This window comes from Cottoperca gobio, chromosome 8 (genome assembly GCF_900634415.1).
Source record: "Cottoperca gobio chromosome 8, fCotGob3.1, whole genome shotgun sequence".
Taxonomy (NCBI): domain Eukaryota; kingdom Metazoa; phylum Chordata; class Actinopteri; order Perciformes; family Bovichtidae; genus Cottoperca; species Cottoperca gobio.
In genome coordinates this window covers 14,717,552-14,739,526 of record NC_041362.1, presented here as the reverse complement: position 1 = coordinate 14,739,526, position 21,975 = coordinate 14,717,552, and the positions used below count along the sequence as shown (strand labels likewise).

General features: G+C 41.1%; 1 protein-coding gene across 4 annotated transcripts in view; it reads right to left on the bottom strand.

Moving 5' to 3' along the window:
* The window catches only part of prkcbb (protein kinase C, beta b), a 104,173-nt gene that overhangs the window by 27,681 nt on the left and 54,517 nt on the right, over positions 1-21,975 (bottom strand). For all 4 annotated transcript variants that reach the window (XR_003832633.1, XR_003832634.1, XM_029437447.1 and 1 more), the window contains exons 10-16: positions 16,618-16,791; positions 14,845-14,936; positions 13,782-13,844; positions 13,010-13,148; positions 12,724-12,804; positions 12,129-12,236; positions 3,787-3,927 (exon numbers count right to left, since the gene is read on the bottom strand). Coding sequence is in view for 2 of the 4 variants with exons in the window: in XM_029437447.1 (XP_029293307.1) it covers positions 3,787-3,927; positions 12,129-12,236; positions 12,724-12,804; positions 13,010-13,148; positions 13,782-13,844; positions 14,845-14,936; positions 16,618-16,791 (798 nt within the window). In the remaining 2 variants the exon portion in view is untranslated. The remainder of the gene's footprint in view (positions 1-3,786; positions 3,928-12,128; positions 12,237-12,723; positions 12,805-13,009; positions 13,149-13,781; positions 13,845-14,844; positions 14,937-16,617; positions 16,792-21,975) is intronic.

Here is a 21,975-nt window from a genome sequence, read left to right as displayed (position 1 = left end):
TGAAATTGTGTCTACTAATGTTGTTGCTAGAGATTACATTTCAAACTCGAATCAAACTCTTGGCTATCTTAAGTACTTACAAAGAAGTGACAGATGACAAAATAAAATCATCTCAAAGAGTATTGTGCAATTCACATTACGTAGAATTAGTTTTCTCAAGTCATTGAAAAAAAAAGTCATTGTTCATTTCAGTCCACTCCATTTCCTCCTTCTGACCACTGGGAACACACAAAAAAAGCTTATATACCCACGAGATGTGCGTCCATCTAAGTACATAAAACAAGTTATTAACTTGAAAACTATATTTTCCCGACAGTACGCCTCACGGGGACTTTGGGCCGAGCTATTCCTTTTTGTTCCCATCTCCATCACTGCGCTGAGCTTTAATTAACACAACAAGGATTCAGTGTCCTCTGACAACATCACCCAGAGGAAAACTACAAACTCATTAAGTCTCCAAAACTCGCAAAACCAAATGAAATTAAGCCAGCCTGTTTATAGTTTGGGGAAATATGTGAAATGAGAAATACACCAGGGTCAAATTGTATTTGTAGCTAATTACTTGCGTTTGTTTTAACCTGTTTGGGGAACCAGATGGGAAGAATTTTCCACATAGGGAAATAAAATAAGTGCCACAAAGTATCAATTCAGTACACAACACCTGAGCCAAGAAATGTCAGCTGATGTAGTAAGCATCTCCCATATCACACTCTAATTGAAGGCTAAATGCTTTTTTAATACCAGGGATGCAACTAGGTTTGTTTTTGATAAAACACCTCTTTGAAAAAAAAAATGCTTTTCTCCGCCAAGGAGGTTAAAACTTTGGAGCGGATCTGAATCACGGATGCACAAATGATTTTTCCCTTTCACGTTAACGAGATAGGACATGCTCTCCGAGCTCCTCTTGTTGTATTTGATGGAGGCCAAACTATGAGCCTTGCAGAGCATAAGACACAATAAAGGGTGAGATGCATCTGTAAGATTTGAAAACATTGGTTTTGATAAGAAGAAGCTTTTATGCGGTGACGTTTCTGTTAACAGTAGTGCACTCCAGGACAGGTTTCATTTGAGACCGAGACCCAGAGCATGCAAATAAACAAACATGAGGAAACTGTGAACACAGAGAGGACAAATAAAAGTGGGTAAGGACAGATGGGTCGATGCATGGCAGCAGTAAATAGTGAACAGATGGATGCAAGGAGTCTTTAGGTGGAGGATTGACAACAGATTGCTCGATGGACAGACAGATGAACAATGATAACTTAAGACAATAGTTGTATATGACCATTCTTTATCTGACCGATGAATCCATAAACCAGCGGTCTGTCACCAGTAAGTCAGTCACACAATTAAACGCTCACCTGATCAACCATGAGACCATCAGACTCTTCAAAGGCTTGGGCAGGGTTGCTTGTCGAAGGTAACCCTAGATTAGCAAAACTGCAAAAGCTGTTGCGAGACTCGCTGCCCGACAACCTATTCTAACCTTAACCATTCGAGGGCAATGCACAAACTTAACTATCTTAAGAGCTTCGCAAATCTTGCGTTACCTTCTAGATATGACCCATTCATAGTGTGAAACCACAAGCAGACCATAATCACAAACCGTCAGCAAACAAACTTCTATGCAAAGAGCCACCTCAACCTGTGATATGGATTTTCAATCAGCATTCAACATCCTTCATAAACAATCATCAGCGCAAAAACACCATCACATACACCTCGAAGAACAATGGTTTGAAGTGTTTTTTTAGTAAGAAATATAGAGAGCCCCACAATACACACATTGCTCACCAAAAAAGATCAAAGAACCACCTTCAGATGTTAAACTTTTTTGCAGGGTAAACAAAATGGTTCCTCAAAAAATCAGAATCTTTATTTGTTCTCAGAAGGAAAAAAGAGAGAGAGAGAGAGAGAGAGAGAGAGAGAGAGAGAGAGAGAGAGAGAGAGAGAGAGAGAGAGAGATAAGAGAGAGCAGAGAGGAGAGAGGAGAGAGTGAGGAGGAAGAGGAGAGAGAGGATGAGGTGAGAGGAGAAGCGATGAGGAGAGGCGAGGGAGAGGAAGACGGAGCAGAGAGGGAAGAGAGAGGAGAGAGAGGAGGGAGTGAGAGGAGAGAGAGAGAGGAGAGGGAGAGGAGAGACGAGAGAGGGGAGAGGAGAAGGGAGGAGAGCAAGGGGAGGAGGGAGAGAGAGGGAGACGAGAGAGGGAAGAGAGATTGGGAGACGAGAGGAGAGAGAGAGAGGAGAGGGGAGAGAGAGAGAGAGAGAGGAGAGGAGGAGAGGAGGGAGAGAGGAGGAGGAGAGGAGAGGAGAGAGAGAGGAGAGGAGAGAGAGAAAGGAGAAGAGCGAGAGAGAAAGAGGGGCGAGAGAGAGAGAGAGGGAGAGATGAGAGGGAAGACAGAGAGAGGGAGGAGAGGGGGATGGAAGGAGAGAGAGAGGGAGAGGGAGAGAGAGGAGAGAGAAGAGAGAGAGAGCAAGAGAGAGAAAAAAGAAGAAGAGAGAAGAGAAAGAAAAAACAAAAGATAAAGAAAGAGAGAAAGAGACTATAAAGAGAAATAGATATAGAGGAGATAGCAAGTGACAGACAGAGAGGTGAAAAACAAAAGATGTTAGAAAGACGAGATCAAACAGAAAGCAGAGGCTGATTCAGAAGGAGAGAAGAGAGAAGAAGAGATCAGACAACATATGTTAGTAGTCACATCAGAGGACTCTGCAGAAACACACCTCAGCCAGGTCCTGATGGTGACCTCTAACACCCTCACGTGCAAAAAGCTCACACACCCAAATACACAGAGCGTGCATACACACTGCAGCATTACCGATCCATCTTCATACACACACACACAACCACAACGGGCCCACAAACACACACACACACACACACACACACACACACACACACACACACAGACACACACACACCAGCGGGCAGAGACAGCTGCATAAAAACCTCAACTCAGAAAAACTCTTCAGCAGCAGTGTGGCCTAAGGCTGTGTGTGTGTGTGTGTGTGTGTGTGTGTGTGTGTGTGTGTGTGTGTGTGTGTGTGTGTGTGTGTCTTAGAAGGAGATGACATCATTCTGACTCTAGTTATGATCAAATAAATTTTTTGTGGAAAAAAAATCCAGACTAAAGAAAAACACAAACACAAAGTTCTTTCTGGTCACAGTATGGACTTCCACTTCTTCCCTTGAGGTTTTCTCTAAACTCAACCTGACCCTAACACAAGCATTTCGGCTCATGCAGAATCGTCAGACTTGGAACGCCAGTGTAGTGTTGTAGCTCAACAGCCGAAACCAAGCAGACAAATGTAAACTCAAAACTGGTCTGCAGATACAAATCACCAGTGTCCTCTTCATCATTAGTGCGGTTCTCCGTTTGGCACCGCCAATGTCTCCCTCATCCGAACCACATTCGTCATCTTCTTCATAAACACCATTATCAACGTTTCCCTGCCCACATCACCACACATTCTTCAACATCACCGTTATCATCATTTCCTGACTTACCTGTGTGCATTGTCCCATACAGAGGAAGGGAAAGAGACAGAAACAATCACATCGGGGGTGAAAAGATGAGTAAAACAACAGAAATAGAAGAGAGGTAGGCGTCGAAGGTAAATAGAGGAAGTTAGTTAACCAGTGAAAACTCGTTTTAAGCAGCGTCTTTACCGGGAATTTAAACTCCTGGTCTCTGCTGTCTTGGGCGACTAATTAGCCCCTCGCACGACTCAAGGGGATTGTGCTTCATATTTGGGGTCAAGTCGGGTTCAGTGGGATCAGACTTACAGCTCTAGGTTTGAATGGCGGCTGCACTTCCTTGTTCTCCAGTTTCTCCCAGTCCATGTAGCGGAAGAAGCTGTGCTCCCTGATGTCTCGCTCTCCCTCGGGTGCACAGCCCAGTCGTTTCGCTGGATGCTTCGTCATCAGCTGGACAGACAGAGAGAAGAGAAGAGAAGAATTACTGCATGTCCCTCTTGCTTTCTTCCCTCAATCTAACCCTGGCACATGTGCTTTGTCCTAGTGTTCATTCTGTCAGCAATTTGTTTTTAATTCAGGCTTAGTCCTGTGTCTAATGTCCTTGTTAGTTTTTTATTTTGACAACCTCATCCTGTAAAGTCTGGGCGTTTAAAGTCTTAGATCTTAAACAAAGAAAACCGTTTGTCTTTTTTATTAAACAGATTCTATTGAACATTTGAGTCAATCTAGTCTAACCGACATATAACCTTGTTTCTTTCTCCCAAGCCCTGTTGTCATTGTTAACTTTAACTTAAGGAAACGATAATCTATAATATTTAAGTCTCCTCTTTTTTGTCACCAAAAATAAAGAGAGATATTAGAAACGTTTTTATTTTTGTAACTGTATTTCAGTCTCGTCTTTTACCGTCAAGTCACAATAAGTGTTTAATGACGTCATCATCATCTAAAGGTCATTAAGAATATATTCAGTTGTTAATGAAAACAACACTGCTTTGTCCCTTTTTCCATATTCTCATGTCTATTCTACATTGTTGATTTACACCAACAGTTCTTAAAACTCATTTCCACTACAAGCTCTTCCTTCCTCCTTAGATCGCCTCCTTTCTTTCACTGCCTCCTCCTTTTCTTTACAACCTCCTCTTTCCATCCTGATCTGGAAGCTAATATTTATCCATCTGTCTGTCTTGTCAACAGTCAGTGTTGCTTTGAGCTAAATACTAACATGCTGATGTTTTGCAGGTACAAAGTTTACTATCCTTGTTTAGCATGTTAGCATGTTACACGTGCAGAAAGGCCATCAGTATTTGGTCGTAAAGTATTTGACAAATTACAATTTTGAACTGATGATGGTGGTACATGAAAAGTTAAAGTTATTGCAAATCATCCTGATGAGGACATGGAAGTTGCAATTTCATGGCAATCCATCCAATAGTTTTTAACATTTTTAGTTTATACCAAAGTGGTGGACCAACCGATCAACAAACTAGCGTGACTAAAGAGTGAAACAAACTCCTTCATAGCACCTTTGCTGAATGGAAAATGTGAGCATCAACTCAGTAAGTATTAACAGACACAGTTGCACGATTTATAAGCTTGCAAGAATAATACAGAATAAAAATGGTATTAATAAAAACGATTTAATTAATAGCAGATAGCTATTTTAATTATCATATGTTAACGATGAGGGATGTCTTGACTTGTCACATTTACATAAGCTAAACTGTAGACACTATCCTAAGCTACATGTCTGCATCTGATCTACACTGTGTGCTGCTGCGATGCCCAAAATTTCCCCTCTGGCATCATTAAAGTTTCATCTCATTTATTCCCGTTTCTTTTCCTCAGTGTTTCCGTCTATGATTCCTTCTTTCATTCATCTCTGTTTATAAATAAACGTAACCTTAATTTGTTCATTCCCTCTTTTTTATCCATCCTTCAATTCCACTATCTGTCATCTTAGATGCTTCTTTCAGAAGACCAAATATAAGCCACCAAACCACCGCCTGCAGACAAATGAATAACTGTTGTTGCCTTTTCTCTTTCACCACGGAGGTTTTCCAGAGGCATAATTAAGGACCGTTTACGATGTCTGTCCACACAAAACCGTAAGAACAGCATCAAGGCTAGTGACGTCAGTATGAGTGTGTGTGAGTGTGTGTATGTGTGTGTGTGTGTGTAGGTGGGGTGTGCCTCCCTCAGGAGCAGCAGTCATAACTCATTACATTAGAACTAAAATAACATTTTCTACAAGTCAGTCAACCTTACACTGCACACACACTGACTACTCAGAGATCAGTGCACTGGGCACACACACACGGGCACACACACACACACACACACACTCATCCGTACAAACACATAGCTAAATTAACAGGCATGCAGAAAGTCAACGGTTGAGTAAAGAATATTTTAAATAAAACACATTTAATTGTTTGTTTGGAATATTTTCCAGAACCAACAAATAATCTCTCTCCCTCTCCTCTCTCTCCCCCTCTCTCCCCCTCTCTCCCTCTCTCTCCCTCTCCCTCTCTCTCCTCTCTCCCTCTCCCTCTCTCTCCCTCTCTTTCCCCCTCTCCCTCTCTCCCTCCCTCTCTCGAACTATGGCCTAAGTCGATATTCTTTACCGACTGACTGGCACACATTAGTTGAAATATGCAACAGTTTCAAGGCGACCCAGAGTGGGGCACACTTAAAACCACACCTGTGCTGCTACAGTAGATTTTACATCTTTTAAGACTTTTTTTTAAACAAGAAAAAAATGTTGTTGTCATTTCTTGGGCAGACAGTTACAGCAGCTACTCTCCTTTGAAGGGAGTCTTAGTGAATCTGCTGTCTTCCTCCCTGCATGCAGTAAATGAGGGAGAACGGCACATTCAGTGGACGGCAAAGCAGCCAGACCGAAACAGGTCACTGATTGCCAGAAATAATGGCATATGTGAATACGGCATGGCTTACTTGCTCTGGTCACTCAATGTAGCAGGATACATTCACCATCTGGTAAAACTAGGCTTACATAGTTTCTATGCAATCATGGTATTTATTTTTGCTTTATTTACACGCAGGTTGGCAGGAGAGTAAACAATGTCATAATTTCAATGAGAATTTTCATTTTCAAAATAACCAAATATTAGTTTTGACTCCATAGGAAGCTGCTCACACCAAGGTAGGTGGAGTGGTGAAGCTGAGTTGTTGAGATGTAAGAGGCCCGTCCCTTGTAAGAGGCCCGTCCCTTTACGTTGATTAAATACTTGAAGGTACAATTGAACAGCAGGAATACTGAAATTCACTAATAACAATAATGTGTTTCGTCTGCAGTCTCTAATTTGAGGGTTACTCAGGGTCGAACAGCATGCGCACAATCTTTTTTTATTTATCGTGGGAAAACACATTTTGCATGTGGTGTGTTGCGACGGCTTTGTGCGGATGTTACATATCGTCACCTTCTAACTAATGGCCTCAGTCATGTTTTGAGGAAAATAGTTTTTTTGCCTAAATCATATCTTATCTTAGCCTATCTCAAGAGTGTGACTTAAACAAATGGCCTAAGTCACATTGTCTTGTGACTTAGGCCATTTTACCAGCTTTACAAGAAGGCAGCTGCTTCAAGAAGAAAGAAGAACTACCAGATAAATGAAGTTATTTCCATGGTTCAGGACTCGTACCCTATTGGTAAGTGATAATGTTTACTGTAATATAGGCTAGGCTATAAATGTTGTCTAGTTATTTAATGTGTTACTTTCACAAGTTATAGTTTAATTATAAAGCCTCCCAGTGGGTTACAGACACACAACAGCTCCTGTAGCTCCATGAAGCATGAACACATTTCCATCTGGGACAATACAGACTAATCTAATCTTTCAAAAAGTAACAATACTTTACAATTACTGCATAATTATAAAGTAATTCGCTACTAGGAAAAGTAACTTTTGCGTTTGTCTTCAATTCTTAATATTTTGTCTCTTCAAACTATATTTCATCGACACTTATTGTCTCCTTTCTTCGACATTGGGAATATCAACAGGCAGCTGCTGGAGTGAGGGCCGCTGGGATACAACGTTTCACACATGTGTTCTATCAAGGAAAGTATTCTGTATTCATTCCGCAAAAAGATCAGTGTGACGTTTGTGTTTCATTCAAGCATGGGAATATTAGTAAGGCTGAATATGGTGCACATGTGATCTAGAAAGATGAAGCGAAGCAAGAGAAATCCCGCAAAAAGGATTCTGCGAACAATGAGAAGTCCGTTTGGACAATGGACTTGCAAGCCGTGCTGATGTGTCCAAAAACCCAAGCCAGCTGCCTGCATTACAAACTGCAGGTCCATAACTTTACCTTCTTCGACTTGAAATCAAAGGAAGGGTACTGCTATATTTGGTCGGAGGGCGACCTCAGTAGCGAGGTATTAGCACACCTTCAATATTGCCATTTTGAAGGTGTGATCAAAGACCATCCAGAAATCAAGGAGATGGTAGTGTGGAGCGATGGTTGTGGTTATCAGAACCGTAATGCAAATGTGGCAAATGCATTTTCTGAGCTTGCCAGGAAATATGGGGTACTGGAGCTGGAGATCCGACTGTACATCATTTGCAGGCTCTTCAGTTTAGCAGTGATGGTGAGGTCCATTACAAAGTATCCTTCTCAGAGAACTCTGCGTGGGATGCACTGCCACAGAGGTTACAGGTGCCAAATAAGCTGATGGCATGAATCAGAATGTTTCCACACGCTCTGCCAATCAAGGAGAGGAAGTCCCAGGACCTTCAGTCCATGAAACATGTCATGCCCGTCCAGTGTCATCAGTTCTTCCACAATTTGCAACATAATTAGGCATCAAGATGACTGAGAATGAAGGGGAGAAATAGTTTTAAATGAAAATAGGTTAGTTACAATTTAAAAACCCAGCAAAGAAGAGCTGGAGGGAGAAGTGAGGAGAGGCACAAACTTCCTCAGTGTTTGACTTAGCTAAGAATGATTTAAGTTGTAACTTTTGAGTTTGCTTTGTTGAATTAAAGGTCTCTGTGTGCTCCGCTAGCATTTTAAACTGTCTGTGGCGGACCCTTCCCCATGGTCTGTCACAGTAGTGGGACTAAAAGGAGTGCACTGTTTTGCCAGTCAGGTTTAAAATGGCCTAAGTCACAACGCCATGTTCTTACATTGGCCTAAGTAATTTAATCATCTTATGTTACATAATTGACAGACGGTGTTATTTGTATGTCAATAGTCGTATATTGTCATAACCTTTTTGTGTGAAATGATTAATAAATATCATATAGTCTATATTTGGTTCAGTTTTTTCTGTTTCCTGAACATTTTTAAAATGTGACATAGGCCATTAGTTTAGGAAGGTGACAATATGATTTTTACTTTAAGCAAAACTCCTAACTTCCTTTCCTCTGGATAATCAATACACTGCATTTTCACCTGCATGCACTTGTGCTCTGACGTCATACTGGTGATTACACCGCTTCATGAAAACTGAGCCATGCTTCTTTGCATTGCAGCACACAATAGAGAATTGCATTGGAAAAAGGCTGTGTGTGTCTGTGTGTGTATGTGTGTGTGTCTGTGTGTGTCTGTGTGTGTGTCTGTGTGTCTGTGTGCGTATGCCTTTAGATATGTAAGGACATACTTGCACAATTACTCTTTGCTGTAGAATCATGTGGTTGAAGACATCATGTACCTAACACTACAGAATATACTGCAGCTAGCAGCTTAAGCGTGTGTGTGTGTGTGTGTATGTGTGTGTCCCATTGCTGGCTATGAAATATGGATGCTGGTCAGGGTTGATGCAGGGGAGTGGAAATGTCTCTGATCACTCCCTTTCCACACATGTGTTTAACACACCCTTAACACACACGCAAACCACAAGCCTGCTGCATACAGTACATGACCTCAGTACCGTACAGTGTGTCGGCAGAAATTCAATCCTAGTTATAACTAGGATTAAAGCTAGTTAAAACTGGGCTTTTATTTTGAAAAGCAAGGATGTCCATAGGGAGGTTACTCCATAAGAATGATAACTCAGAGCAGAGTCCTGATTGGAGTAAATATCTAGTGTGTGTATCTGTATATTTGTTTGTCTGTGTGTGTCAAAGTGCACTAATTAGCTAATGTCCATCTGAGTCCAGCAGCAATCAAAGGTTTCCATGGTGATAATGCCTGATCAATGGCTGAGACACAATCTCAGAGATTGTATTGAGTTTCACCTCCGACAATCTTTCTCTCCCATTAAAAAAACGTCGTTAAAATGTCTTACTGTGAGGATTTGGGATCCTCTGATGAGCAAATGATGTTAGTTTTGCATCTGTAGTGTCAGAAATGTGACCATGGCAGCAGGTTACGAAAGTTGTACTACTGGCTGGCCTTCAGAAAATGTTGGTCTGATTTAACATGGCGCTCTATGAGGTTACATAGAATAATGGAAATACGCATCTTGAAACATATTTAAATGGTGAAAAGATGATGTTACATCATGTCGAAAGGCTCGATACTACAAAATGTTTTCATTGATCTTAAACGCCAATGTTGTCAACCAGGGATTCTTCCTAGACCACTACACAGTGTCACCCTTTGACACCCACAATATACCTGATAATACACTTTGACTAACTGTTAAACTAATAATAGGTTAGATGTTTGAAGTGATACTTTTAAACAGTACAAAATCGGTCAAAAGTCAAGCGACTTTCTGTTTTACATTTTACCCCGAAATGTAACAATTATTTTGGAGGATCATGAGACGAGTGTCTGTTTGTTTTTTCAGCATCTGAAACAGACCAAAATACAATACAGTCAAACACAAAAGAGAGGGTTGCAATTTGCTTTGACTAGAAAAGTTATTGGTCTCTTGCAAGAACAAAATACATTAATAGCACTAAATTGGAACAATGGTTGTCAACAGGCTAGTTAAGCTACAGTGTGACAGAACACCATTGTGTTCACAGACTGCACTCTTTTCTTCCTTTTTTCTAAATGGAAATATCTTGTAGCATTTAAAAAGGAAATCTTCATGTAGTTTTGACATGCACACATACATATACGGTATAGACACACACACATACAAGTATATCCATGCATTGTGTTAACCCAGGCAATGCTGGCAGCGCACAGTGGGAGCTGTGGGGGTGGACGGAGGCGAGCTTTCATGCTCCACTGAAGATCCACTGTCGAAGCACTACAACCCAGTAATAATCACTAATACATAACACAGTGTGTGGGTGTGTGTGTGTGTGTGTGTGTGTGTGTGTGTGTGTGTGTGTGTGTGTGTGTGTGTGTGTGTGTGTGCAAGTGAACACATTTGTCATCAATTTGCTTGTGAATGCCTTAGCATTTAGTGGAATGAAATCAGGACGTAAATCATGCTGTATGCTGATGGTAATACATGTGTGTGTGTGTGTGTGTGTGTGTGTGTGTGTGTGTGTGTGTGTGTGTGTGTGTGTGTGCATTTGCTTCTTTGTATGTTATTCCAGAGGTCGTGTGAGGATGGAGTTTCAGAAACAATGAGGAGAGCGGTATCTTCCTGTCCTTCCTGAGCCTCTTCATACCTGTGTTTATGTTTACAAATTAACTAATTGACAGTTTTGTTTGTGTATATGTGATATAACGAGAAATGACAGTGATATACTAAAGCTCTAAAGCAGAGCTCAGTTAAGTCCTGAAAGCAGAAGAAATCACCAGAGAGAGATGACCTGCTCTGTGTTAAAGGACTGAATGTGTATCTAAACATACTGTACATCCTCGAGTGTGTGCAAGCAGTTTGTCGTGGTCAGTGAAGCGTAGAGTTAGCAGATGAGACAGAGAGGTAGTGGTTTGATAGAGTTGACCCACTCCGTTTATAGCAGTAATCAGCTCACACACGCGCACACTCACACACACACATACGTCGGGAAGTGTCAGGGCATCATTTGGTATTGGCCGGTCTTTTCTGAAGAGAGGTTTCCACAGTCAACTGAGCACACAGCACAGGCTTAGGCTATTAGAGCAGTGCAATGTGTACGTGTGTGTGTGTGTGTGTGTGTGTGTGTGAGAGAGAGAGAGGCAGAGAGAATACGTGTGTGTGCATGTCTTTGTGTGTGAGAGAGATAGAGAGGATGTACAATGAAAAGAGCAAAACAGCGGCTTAACAATGAACACTGCAGAGAGAAGGACGGGAAAGTAGAGCGTTATGACACACACACAGAGAGAGAGAGAGAGAGAGAGAGAGAGAGAGAGAGAGAGAGAGAGAGAGAGAGACAGATAGCGAGAGTGGACAATGTTGTTTCACTCCAAATAAATGGTTTAAACCACAATGGTTTTAATTATGCAGATAATTGTGATGTCCTTCTCTTCCTCCTTCCTCCGTTCAACTCCTCCTTCTTGTTACTGCTTCCTTTCCTCAAACAAATTTAATACCCTCCTAACTCTCTTCTCTAACTCTCTTATGTGTGTGTGTGTGTGTGTGTGTGTGTGTGTGTGTGTGTGTGTGTGAAAGAGATAGAGTGTTGAGAAGAGGGAGAGCAAGACAAAAATAATTTGTGACTGAGATTTTGTGAGGAGGGAGCAAGGTTGAGCTTGCGAGACGGACAAGGACTTGTGTTGTACGGAGTGTATGTGTGTGCGTGTGCGCGTGCGTGTGCTTGTGCGTGCGCGTGTGTGTGTGTGTGGTGTACACTCACCCCTTTACAGATAGCGACAGCCTCCTTGGACATTGACTTGGGATAGGAGACGTGATGCTCCATAATGGACTGAAATAACTCATCCTCATCTTCACCGTCAAATGGAGGCTGGAGATAGGGAAGAGGAGAGGAGCGAGAAGGAGAGGAGAGAGGAGAGACGGAGGGAGGAGAGACAGAGGGAGGAGAGAAGGAGGGAGGAGAGAAGGAGGGAGGAGAGAAGGAGGGCATGACAGGACAAATAGAGGACATTTTAATTGTATCATTAAAAGCTTTCAAAACACCGCCGGCCTGTAAAGCTCACAAATTCACAATATGCACTCCAAATGAGATATCCAGGATTTGGAAATGTCACATCTACTCTAACAATTATTAATGCCATGAGAGGAAAACTCATCAAGGGGTATAATTTAATAGCTAACCTTTCATTAGCACAATGTCAAATTTTAAAGGCTACAATCATGAGTGTTTGTTTTTTGTCCCATTCAGTCATGAATACAAATTCTTATGTATAGTTTTATTTCCTTTTTCACCAGGTTCAATTCTATTCATAAAACATATTACACACACATACACACTCGCACACACAGAAACTGACCTGTCCAGCCAGCATCTCATAGAGCAATACTCCAAAGGCCCACCAATCCACAGACCTCCCATAAGGTTGGTAGGCTATGATCTGAAATGTAATGGAAGGTTTATCCCTTAAATCACTGAGGCGAGGCAAAGGCAGTGCATAAGAAGAACATTCGTCACAAACAAGCTAAAATACCTCAAAGTACGTATTAAATACAATTGTTTGAAACATGTTTCGAACATCCATCTACAAGCCACAAACACATGCACTGCCAGCCCGCCCGCCATCACTCACACACACACTGTACCTCGGGAGCTATGTAGTCCGGTGTTCCACAGAAGGTCTTGGTAGTGATTCCGTCACTCATATTTTCTTTACACATGCCGAAATCTGCTATCTTAATGTGACCCTCGCAGTCCAGCATCACATTGTCCAGCTTCAGGTCTCTTCAGGAAGGAAACGCACCGTTAACGACACTCAATTTATGACCAAACGTGGACCATCATGTCCACGTTTTCTTATTTTACTCTAAAGTTTCTCTTCTCCTCCGCAATCTTTCTTGTTCATTTTAGTGGGAGTTTAATAGGGAATGATGCACTGCCTCAACCAAGAGGTCGAGCTACAGTTACAGATGACAGATTCTGATTTGCAGTTGGGAGGACTGCATTATTTGTGGGGGCGGATTCTCGGCATGATATTATAAGCATCAGGAATCGGTCTAAAGGTCAAAAACTAGAAAATCGGATTGTCCCGTCCTGTCTTGATTTCATAGATTAATATGCAATAAATTCATCTCCTGCCCTGCAGTTTTTCAGTGCTGATATCAAAGCAAATACTTATTATTTAATCTTTTTACTCAGATTGGGCTGAAATACACGTTTTAAATTACAACGTATTTAAACTTGTATTATAAAAGATGTAAAAATGTATTTGGGCTGTTGGAGTAATTCATTTAAAATCAACATCTACCAATTCTATTAACAAGAACATACATCCTTTAATAAATTGAGAATCCTCCATGTTAAATTTGGTATTTTTAAAAAAGTTTTGTATTTAGTATGTTGTGGGATGGAGTTTACCGATAGATGATGCCCTTTAGATGCAGGAAGAACAGACCAATGGCTATCTCCGCAGCGTAGAAACTACACAAAGGGAAACAAAAGCAGTAATTAGAACAAGTCTGAGAGAAAGGACAGGAGGAAAACAGATGGATAATTTGTGCGTGCGTGTGTGTGTCTGCATAAAGGTCAGCGCTGTCTCTGCAAGGCCAGAGAGCAGCTGATAAGATCAACAGGAGGAGTCTGGACACACTGACCACGCAGTCATTTGTGTTTGCGTCGGTGTTTGCGTGGGCGTTCACAATCAGTGTCTGTTTGTAAAGTGCACCTAAAAGATGTCAAGAGGCATTTTGAAGAGCGGTGTAGAAGAGCTTGTTGGATGTTAAATCTGTGATCAGCATGACGATCAGATGGGCGTCGCTAACACGGCTTTAGATGCTTAACATACAGAGACAGGAAATACAAAAAACAAGACACTGAGACAAAAGTTCAAGGCATCATGATTATCCGCGAAGCAGAATAACCCGACTATTGTCTAATAAATAAATTAAACAGAGTAGAACAAGTTGATGGCCTTAGATAAAAGAGTTCCTCGCCCCGTTCGGCTTGCCCTTCAGCAGTCTAAACCCTCTGCCAGAGGGAAGAAACTCTAATTCCCTATAAAGCAGATGAAGGGCAAACTCCTCCACGGCTCCCGCTTTCCCTGACAGCCCGCTTGTCAAATATGTCAGCCCGCTGGTTTGACTTGACACCAGTGATCTCGCCAGCCACCTTAATTATATTCTGCCGTTTTGGAGGTATTCTACCGCACACTGGAAACTCACAGGAGCTGCTGGATTACTTTCATTTCTTTGAAGTTCGTCAGAGCAGCAACTTGCATCGGGGCGAACAACATATTTCACCCCCAGGCTCTGCTACGATTGCTCAACCACCACCTGAGCCCGTCAAACTGCTGATGGCTTATTCAATATGATTTAAAAAAGCATTACCAAACTGAGAACATCTCTAAGCATGGGATTAAGATTTTGTGTTATGATGGCGTAAGAATGTATCTTAGCTTTTGTGCGTGTGTGCGTGTACTCACACAGCATGGGGCTCTTTGAACTTTCCGACCTGCTGAATCTGATACATGAGATCTCCTCCGTTTATGTACTCCATGACAAAATACAGACGATCCTACGGAGAGATAGAGGGGCAGACAGAGAGGTCAAAAAGTGCATGTTCATAAAAGTAGGTGGGAGGTCACACAGAAATGGGATGATTGTGAGAAAAACAGAGAAAGGGATTGCTAAAATAGATGGAGAGTGATGGGTCAAATGAGAAAAGGTTAAAGGAGCGATGGAGAAACAAAATGACACAATAGAGAGACAAAAGAAGACAGTGAGAAAGAGGTGGCTCGGTTGTTGACCACAGCAACATCAATTTAGGAGCCAATTCTCCTCCATTATATACAGACTTTGACAATAAGGTACAGTACAGTATGTGAGGGAGAGTGGAGGGATTTGTGTGTGTGGCCATGTGTGTGTTGTTAGGGCTGTTGATGTGTTTCTGTGTGTGTTTGAGAGTGTACTTGCACTGCTTGATAAGTCTTAAGGCCTTTACACACTTTATTCACAATGTATACCTTTATGAGCAGTTGTGTGTGTGCAATGTGTGCTCCTTTTGTGGTTGTCTAAGGTGTATGTGTGATTCAAATGTATTGTTATGTGCCCACGACACTGCAAATGCAGTATGCATGTGTATATGCATGCATGCTATAATTGCCTTTAAAACTGTGTGTGTGTGTGTGTTATAACTGCCTGCTAAGTCCCATATGTACGAAAGCCGAGGAGGATTAACACAGTCACTTCTGGTGTGTGTGTGTGTGTGTGTGTGTGTGTGTGTGTGTGTGTGTGTGTGTGTGTGTGCGCGTCGGTCAAGTTTTGTCTGGCCTTTAACCACAACCTCAAATGGATTCAGAACAAGTTATTACCATTGATCAATGAAGTACAAATGAGTATGTTAATGTAGCATGTGAATGTAAATGACTTGTAGTCAGTGTTAAGTATGAGACCAGTGAGCTATATTTACTCTTCTGTTGACTTATCTTTAGTGTAATATGGATTATATGTCAGAAGATGAGCATGAATCAAATATGAATCCAGCCTGTGCATTCCAGCTGTGAGCTAGTGACAGCAGGCAGGGTGGCTGCTGTTAAGACCACAGCGCTCACCAGCAGCACGGCGGTGCACTTCAGCAGGAAACCGCACTGTGGCTCCCTTCAGATCCAATACAATGTGAACCCGTAGGGGCCTACGAAGAGTCTCAGTGTGTCAGCTTACAAAGAATATAAAATGGAAATATGTAGGTTTATGTATGCGACGGGTAACACTTCATGACGCCCATGTCTATAATGCATTATAAACATACTTATGTGTAATAATCTGCTCATAGCAGCTGCCTTATTATAGTTACAAGCACTCATAAATATTCAGAATGCTTTATAAACTATAATCACAACACACGTCAGGTATCATAATACTTCATTTGTTTTTTGCAAGGATGATAGCGTATTATTATTCTCATAGTTGTTATACATTATATTTGAATGATATACTTTATGCAGTACAATCACATAACGCATTATAAGTATGTTTATAATGTTAGACATGACCAGCAGTGTGACCAGCAATTTAAGTATTAAGATACTTGACCTAATACATTGTTATAAAATGCTTTATAATGTATTATGATTATTGAACAGAAGGTCATAGAGTCAATAGAAAAACACATTAAAAATGGCGCTGTTGTTTTTAATAAGACATGAACATATTTTACAAGACATCATACAACTTTTGTGAAAGTACGTGGTACCTACCATGCTCTGGAAGGTGGAGTGCAGCTGTGTTAGGAACGGAGGCTTTCCACCCAACGCCAACACTCTCTTCTCCACCATGGTGCATTCCACGTCATCATCCTGGATCACAACGTCCTTCTTCAGGATCTTAATGGCGTACAGCTCCTCTGTAGTTTTACGCTCTGCCAGCATCACCTAGGACAGAGAGGATAGATGGGAAACACAGGGATTCATCAATATTCTAAATCTTTATGGCACACTTGCCTTTATGGTAACATCACCTCGGAAGAAAGAAGGGTTAGGGGAAGAAAGGGAAGAAAGAGGGCGAAAGGCCAAGGAAGGGAGGAGAGAAAGAGAGACACAGGAGGCAGGGGAAAGAGGGAGAGATAAAGGAGGTACGGTAAAGGGCAGGGATAAAGGAAAGCTTCTGTTTTGGGTTAAGTCATAGTAGAAATAAAGAGAGTGAGGATGTGGAGGTGACAAAAGGCTCTCATACACTACAGCGTGACACTCTGAACCAGTTCCAATACAATCTTGGTTGCAATTTGTGTCGGACTGCACAATATCAATTTTGAGGCATGTCAAATTGTGAGATAAATACCTGGTGAACTGTGGCACAAAGATGTAAATAAAAAGAATTAAAGCAGACATGTTATCAACTGGCATCATTTCTTTGTACTGCTTTGTGTCTGCCAGCGTATTTTGTGTTTGTGTCTCTGACCACACTGTGAAAATACTCTATTACAAGTAAAAGTCCTGCATTCAAAATCTTACTTAAGTAAAAGTAAAAAAGTATTAACTCAATTCTCAAATATAGCTGAACTTCAAAATGTAAAAGTGCCCATTTGGCAGAATGTCCTATTATTATTGACCCATTATATTATTGAATGATAATTATTAATACAATAATATGTCACTTTGATTTTGCAGCTGGTAAAGGTGTCGCTAACTTTAACTACTTTATATAATGACATCATACTTTATTAGTTGATTTACATTCTGTTTTAATAATCTTAATAGTGAAAATAATAACTGGTAACTAATGTTGTAAGATGAATGTAGTGGAGTAAAACGCACAATATTGGCTTCCAAAACGTAGTGGAGTACCTCAACATTTTATTTCAGTACAGGACGGGAGTGAATGTACTTAGTTACACTCAACCACTGGTTGAGAAGAGGCCGCACTGTGAGAGTTGACAGTTTGCTACAATGACTACACTCATAGCTCTGCAGCCATTATTGGTACAATTGGCCTGTTAACCTTCCTCTTTTCTTCCTCTTCAGTGAAGTAAAGGCAGAAACGAGCTGCATGGTGTTCATGGAGAATGATTAATTAATGGCATATACACTGTGCTGACTCTGGGCTGAAATCTTTGGGTTGTTGATACACAATGTTAACCGTACAGAGCGCAGATTATTAAGCACTTCTGTAACATTTCTATACTGTTTAGCTTCTCTTTGCCCTTTCTGAACATCAGGGAGGAGATAAAGAAGAAAAGAAAGAGTAAGAAGAGGAGGATGGATTATTTCACATTTATTTTTTCTTTAGAGGAAACAGCACAGCGTGTATGTGTGTGTGTGTGTGTGTGTGTGTGTGTGTGTGTGTGTGTGTGTGTGTGTGTGGGGGGGGGGGGGTGGATGGAGATAAAAGGTGGATGGTTGAGGAGAGTGAGATTTAAAAAAATGGGGGGAAGATTGAATGAGGAAGTGAAGGACAGGAGGGATGGCAGAAAAAGAGATTGCCACCAGTCAAGCAATGCAGAATCCTATTTGTTTTAATTGTGAAGTCTGGGAGCACATCTGCTTGTAACTATACCTATCACACACACAACACACAACACACACGTCGACCAGACAGATGCCAGTAATGGAACCCTATGAGCTGCCTCTGTATTTGTGTGTGTTTTGTCAGTATATGTGTGCACTTCAGCAGTTTAAACGTCTTGGAGTCAAGGTCAGGCTCATGCTGCTCACAGTCCCTCAAGACAGAGGAAGAAACGTCTCCATCTTGTCTTCCTCTCTCAGGCTCCTTTCTCCTTTCTTCTCTCCTGTGCTCATATCTTCTTTGCTGAAGAACCCAGCGGCTGCTGCGAATAGCAGGCAACATGTAGGTCAAGGCTCGGCTCGCAGGTCATCTCATAAAAGTTGCAGCAGGCTTGTGACCAGGTCATAAAAGTTCAACTCCCTGAACGGAAGATTTGTACGGGGGAATTATATGAGCAAGTGTAACTCTTGAAAGTGTCTGTGCTGTGTGTTTAGAAAACTGTAACAGTTTGAAAATCGGAGCTTTAAAGTAATATTTCGGGAAATATATTGACTTGCTTTATTGTGGAGCGTTAGATGAGAAAACAGATATCACTCTTATATCCGTCTGTTCAATATAAGGCTTTAAATGTTTAGCTTTAGAGGTGCTTGTAGGCAGATTTTGTTACCTTTGCACGGAGCCAGGCTAGCTGTTTCCCCTGTTTTTAAGTCTTTATGCTAAACTAAGGTAACTGCTGGCTGTAAACTTAAAAATTGTACTTTCCAAAATGTTGAACTGTTTCTTAAAGGTTGAGTAAAGACAGCACACAACAATAAAAATAGTAAAAAGTATTACAAGCTCGCAAACGTACTCGGTGCAAATAATAAATACAGGACAGTCAAATGCATCAGAATATGACAAAGCATATTAAGCATACAGACAAACTTTGATTTTAAAGCTCAAGCTCATCATGTCTCTCGACTTTTATTTTTTGTTACTGTGACAGTGAGCTAATTGCAAAAACTCTCGAAAGTTACATGCGTCAGAAAGAAAATTCACAGAAATGTAAATTACCAGCACAGATAGAGTGCTCTGCTGACACTGTTCCACTAACGTTTCATCTTAAAACAAGGCAGAGAACGGGCGAGAACAATGTCTCTAAAAAACGGCTGAGTTTTACATTACATGGTTAGCATGGTGTGTTTGTAGTTCCCACGAGGCTAATTGAGTTTTGTGACCTCGACATAGGATCTTTCATCCAATCGTATTTCATATTAAAAACAGTTTTCATTCTTACGTTTCTTATGTTCATTTGCATAAGACACAGTGTGAACCTAGTGACTGGAACATTTTGCAACTGCTTAGATCCTCAAGTTAAACTGAGTTTGATTGATTTATTGATGCGTTTAATTCCTCTGGGGAAGCATAATAGACTAGATCTTAGAAAGACCATTGTGTAAAGAAAACACCACAGTAAGTCTGCAAACACAGAACATTGATGGCTGTCAGCTTAAGGATGTGAATAGGAAACATGTCACTGTCATTATTCTTAAATACAGAGCAATGAGAGTGCCCTTATATCCACTTCTTAGTTTTTTCCCTAAGAGATTGGAAACTTAGCAGCTTTGCTGTTTATGCCATATAAATATTCAGGTATGATAATGTGGAGGGGTTATTGGGTTTGGGATACTACAGGGAGTGCAGCACAGATGGACAAAGACCCACAAGTGTATATATATGTGTGTGTGTGTGTGTGTGTGTGTGTGTGAGAGAGGATATAAATGTGTGTTTGCATAGAGGACAGCCACAGATAAAGAATGTGCATTACAAGCTTCAGCATTAGATATGTAGAAGTTGGATCTATGCTGGTGGTATCCTTTGAAAGAAGCACGTGTAAGTGTGGGAGTGTGCGTTTGTGAACGTGGGGACTCGTCCCATATGGTGGCAGTGTGACTCTATGTAAATACAAACTCTATAAAGTTGAAACAGAGAGGAAGGACACCATCTGGCCCAAAGCTCATTTTATGCAACCACAAGGACAAGGACGACACCAACACAAGAGGAAGAAGACATAAAATCACAGCAGGGTGCCATCCAAAATCAAAGGATGCACAAGACACAAAGCAACAACAGAAGCTTGTTGGCATCATTACACGCTGCATGGTCACAAATTTAAGTATAAGTTGTTTTTCATTTTACCTTTTACACTTTGTTTTAGTCAGTTAGCTGATGTGATTACCTTCCGAGTTATATTTCATGATCTCATCGAGGTTCAGCGTCTTATTCAAGGTCATTTTGGTCACAGTGTCATTCATAAACTGGCTACTCAACTATGGATTGTGGCGTTTTTCCTCTATTGGCGACGCCCTTTTATCCAAGAAAGTTGTTCAGGGTCATTTGACAGCAAAGCCGTCCTCGGGATATTAACTGTCATATGTCGTAAATGATGCCACAGTGTATTCTCTGCTGACCTTGCGGAGTAAATTTACCCAGGGAAAACAAATGAATCCACACTCTACTGCACTGCACTGCATCATGTTTTATTACAGTGAGCTGTGTGTCTAAACCGTCATATATCATAGTATGTCTGGCCCCACACAGATGGTCATTGTAGGATCAGGCTGCTAAATTAACACATAAAAAAGAAAAATGTATTCCTACTTTTTTGGGGTATTATTAGGCTTACATATGTCCACATTGCTTTTCTATATGCTTGCTGTTCCGAGCCACATGTCATCTTATCTCATCTCGCAATAGAAAAAAACACAATTTGACACGATGCAAGTTTGGGCTGTGTTGCAGTCACAAATCCATGTGGATTAAAACCCCCGAAAAGTTGGTTTCAATTCTAATTCTTATTTATCCGCAACATTAAATACACATGAATAATTAAGCAAATATTAAAGTTAAAGTTCTGAAAAAAAAAACCACCCTTAGTTCTGCTTCATCAGGACTCTGTGGGTGTGGTTTGATCGGATTTGATTGACAGCCAGCTGCACATTTTGATTAAAATGTTGCTTAACTGCGCACAAGTACGCTACACTTTTTTCCCCCAACAGAGCCCAGACTCCTCCAAACTAGTGAAAAGAGCGAGGAAGAAAAATACAAATACTCAATCTCTCAAGCCAAATAACCAAAACTGTTTAAACACCAATAGGAAAAAATTGTGTGTTCATGAAAAAGCCCACGGCTCATAATAAGAAGCAGACTGAGAAAACAGGCTTTCAAGGCTTTCACAAGGTGAATGGCACCAGTCACATGGCCTTACACCAACACATCCACAGCCAATATCGCAAAGTAACCAACGGAAATAACTAGCCGACTAACTAAGGTTTGGTTTAATCATGTAACTTTGAGATACCCATCCATATTAGATCCATATGGAGAGCCTATGTAATAGTATAATAACTAAAAACCTATGAGTGTACATTCTGACCAGTCACATGTTTTAATAGTAACAGGACGAGCTGATCTGTGCAGGAGGTCTGATTTGATTAATGCCCATATATAAAAGGACAAAAGAAAGTCTCAGACTTTCTTCCAGCTCTGACAGTCCGCCGTGCTGTATGTTATATGATACAACTGGCAAAACAGAGTCAGAGCACTTCCTCGTCAATGTCAAGAACAAATGTGAG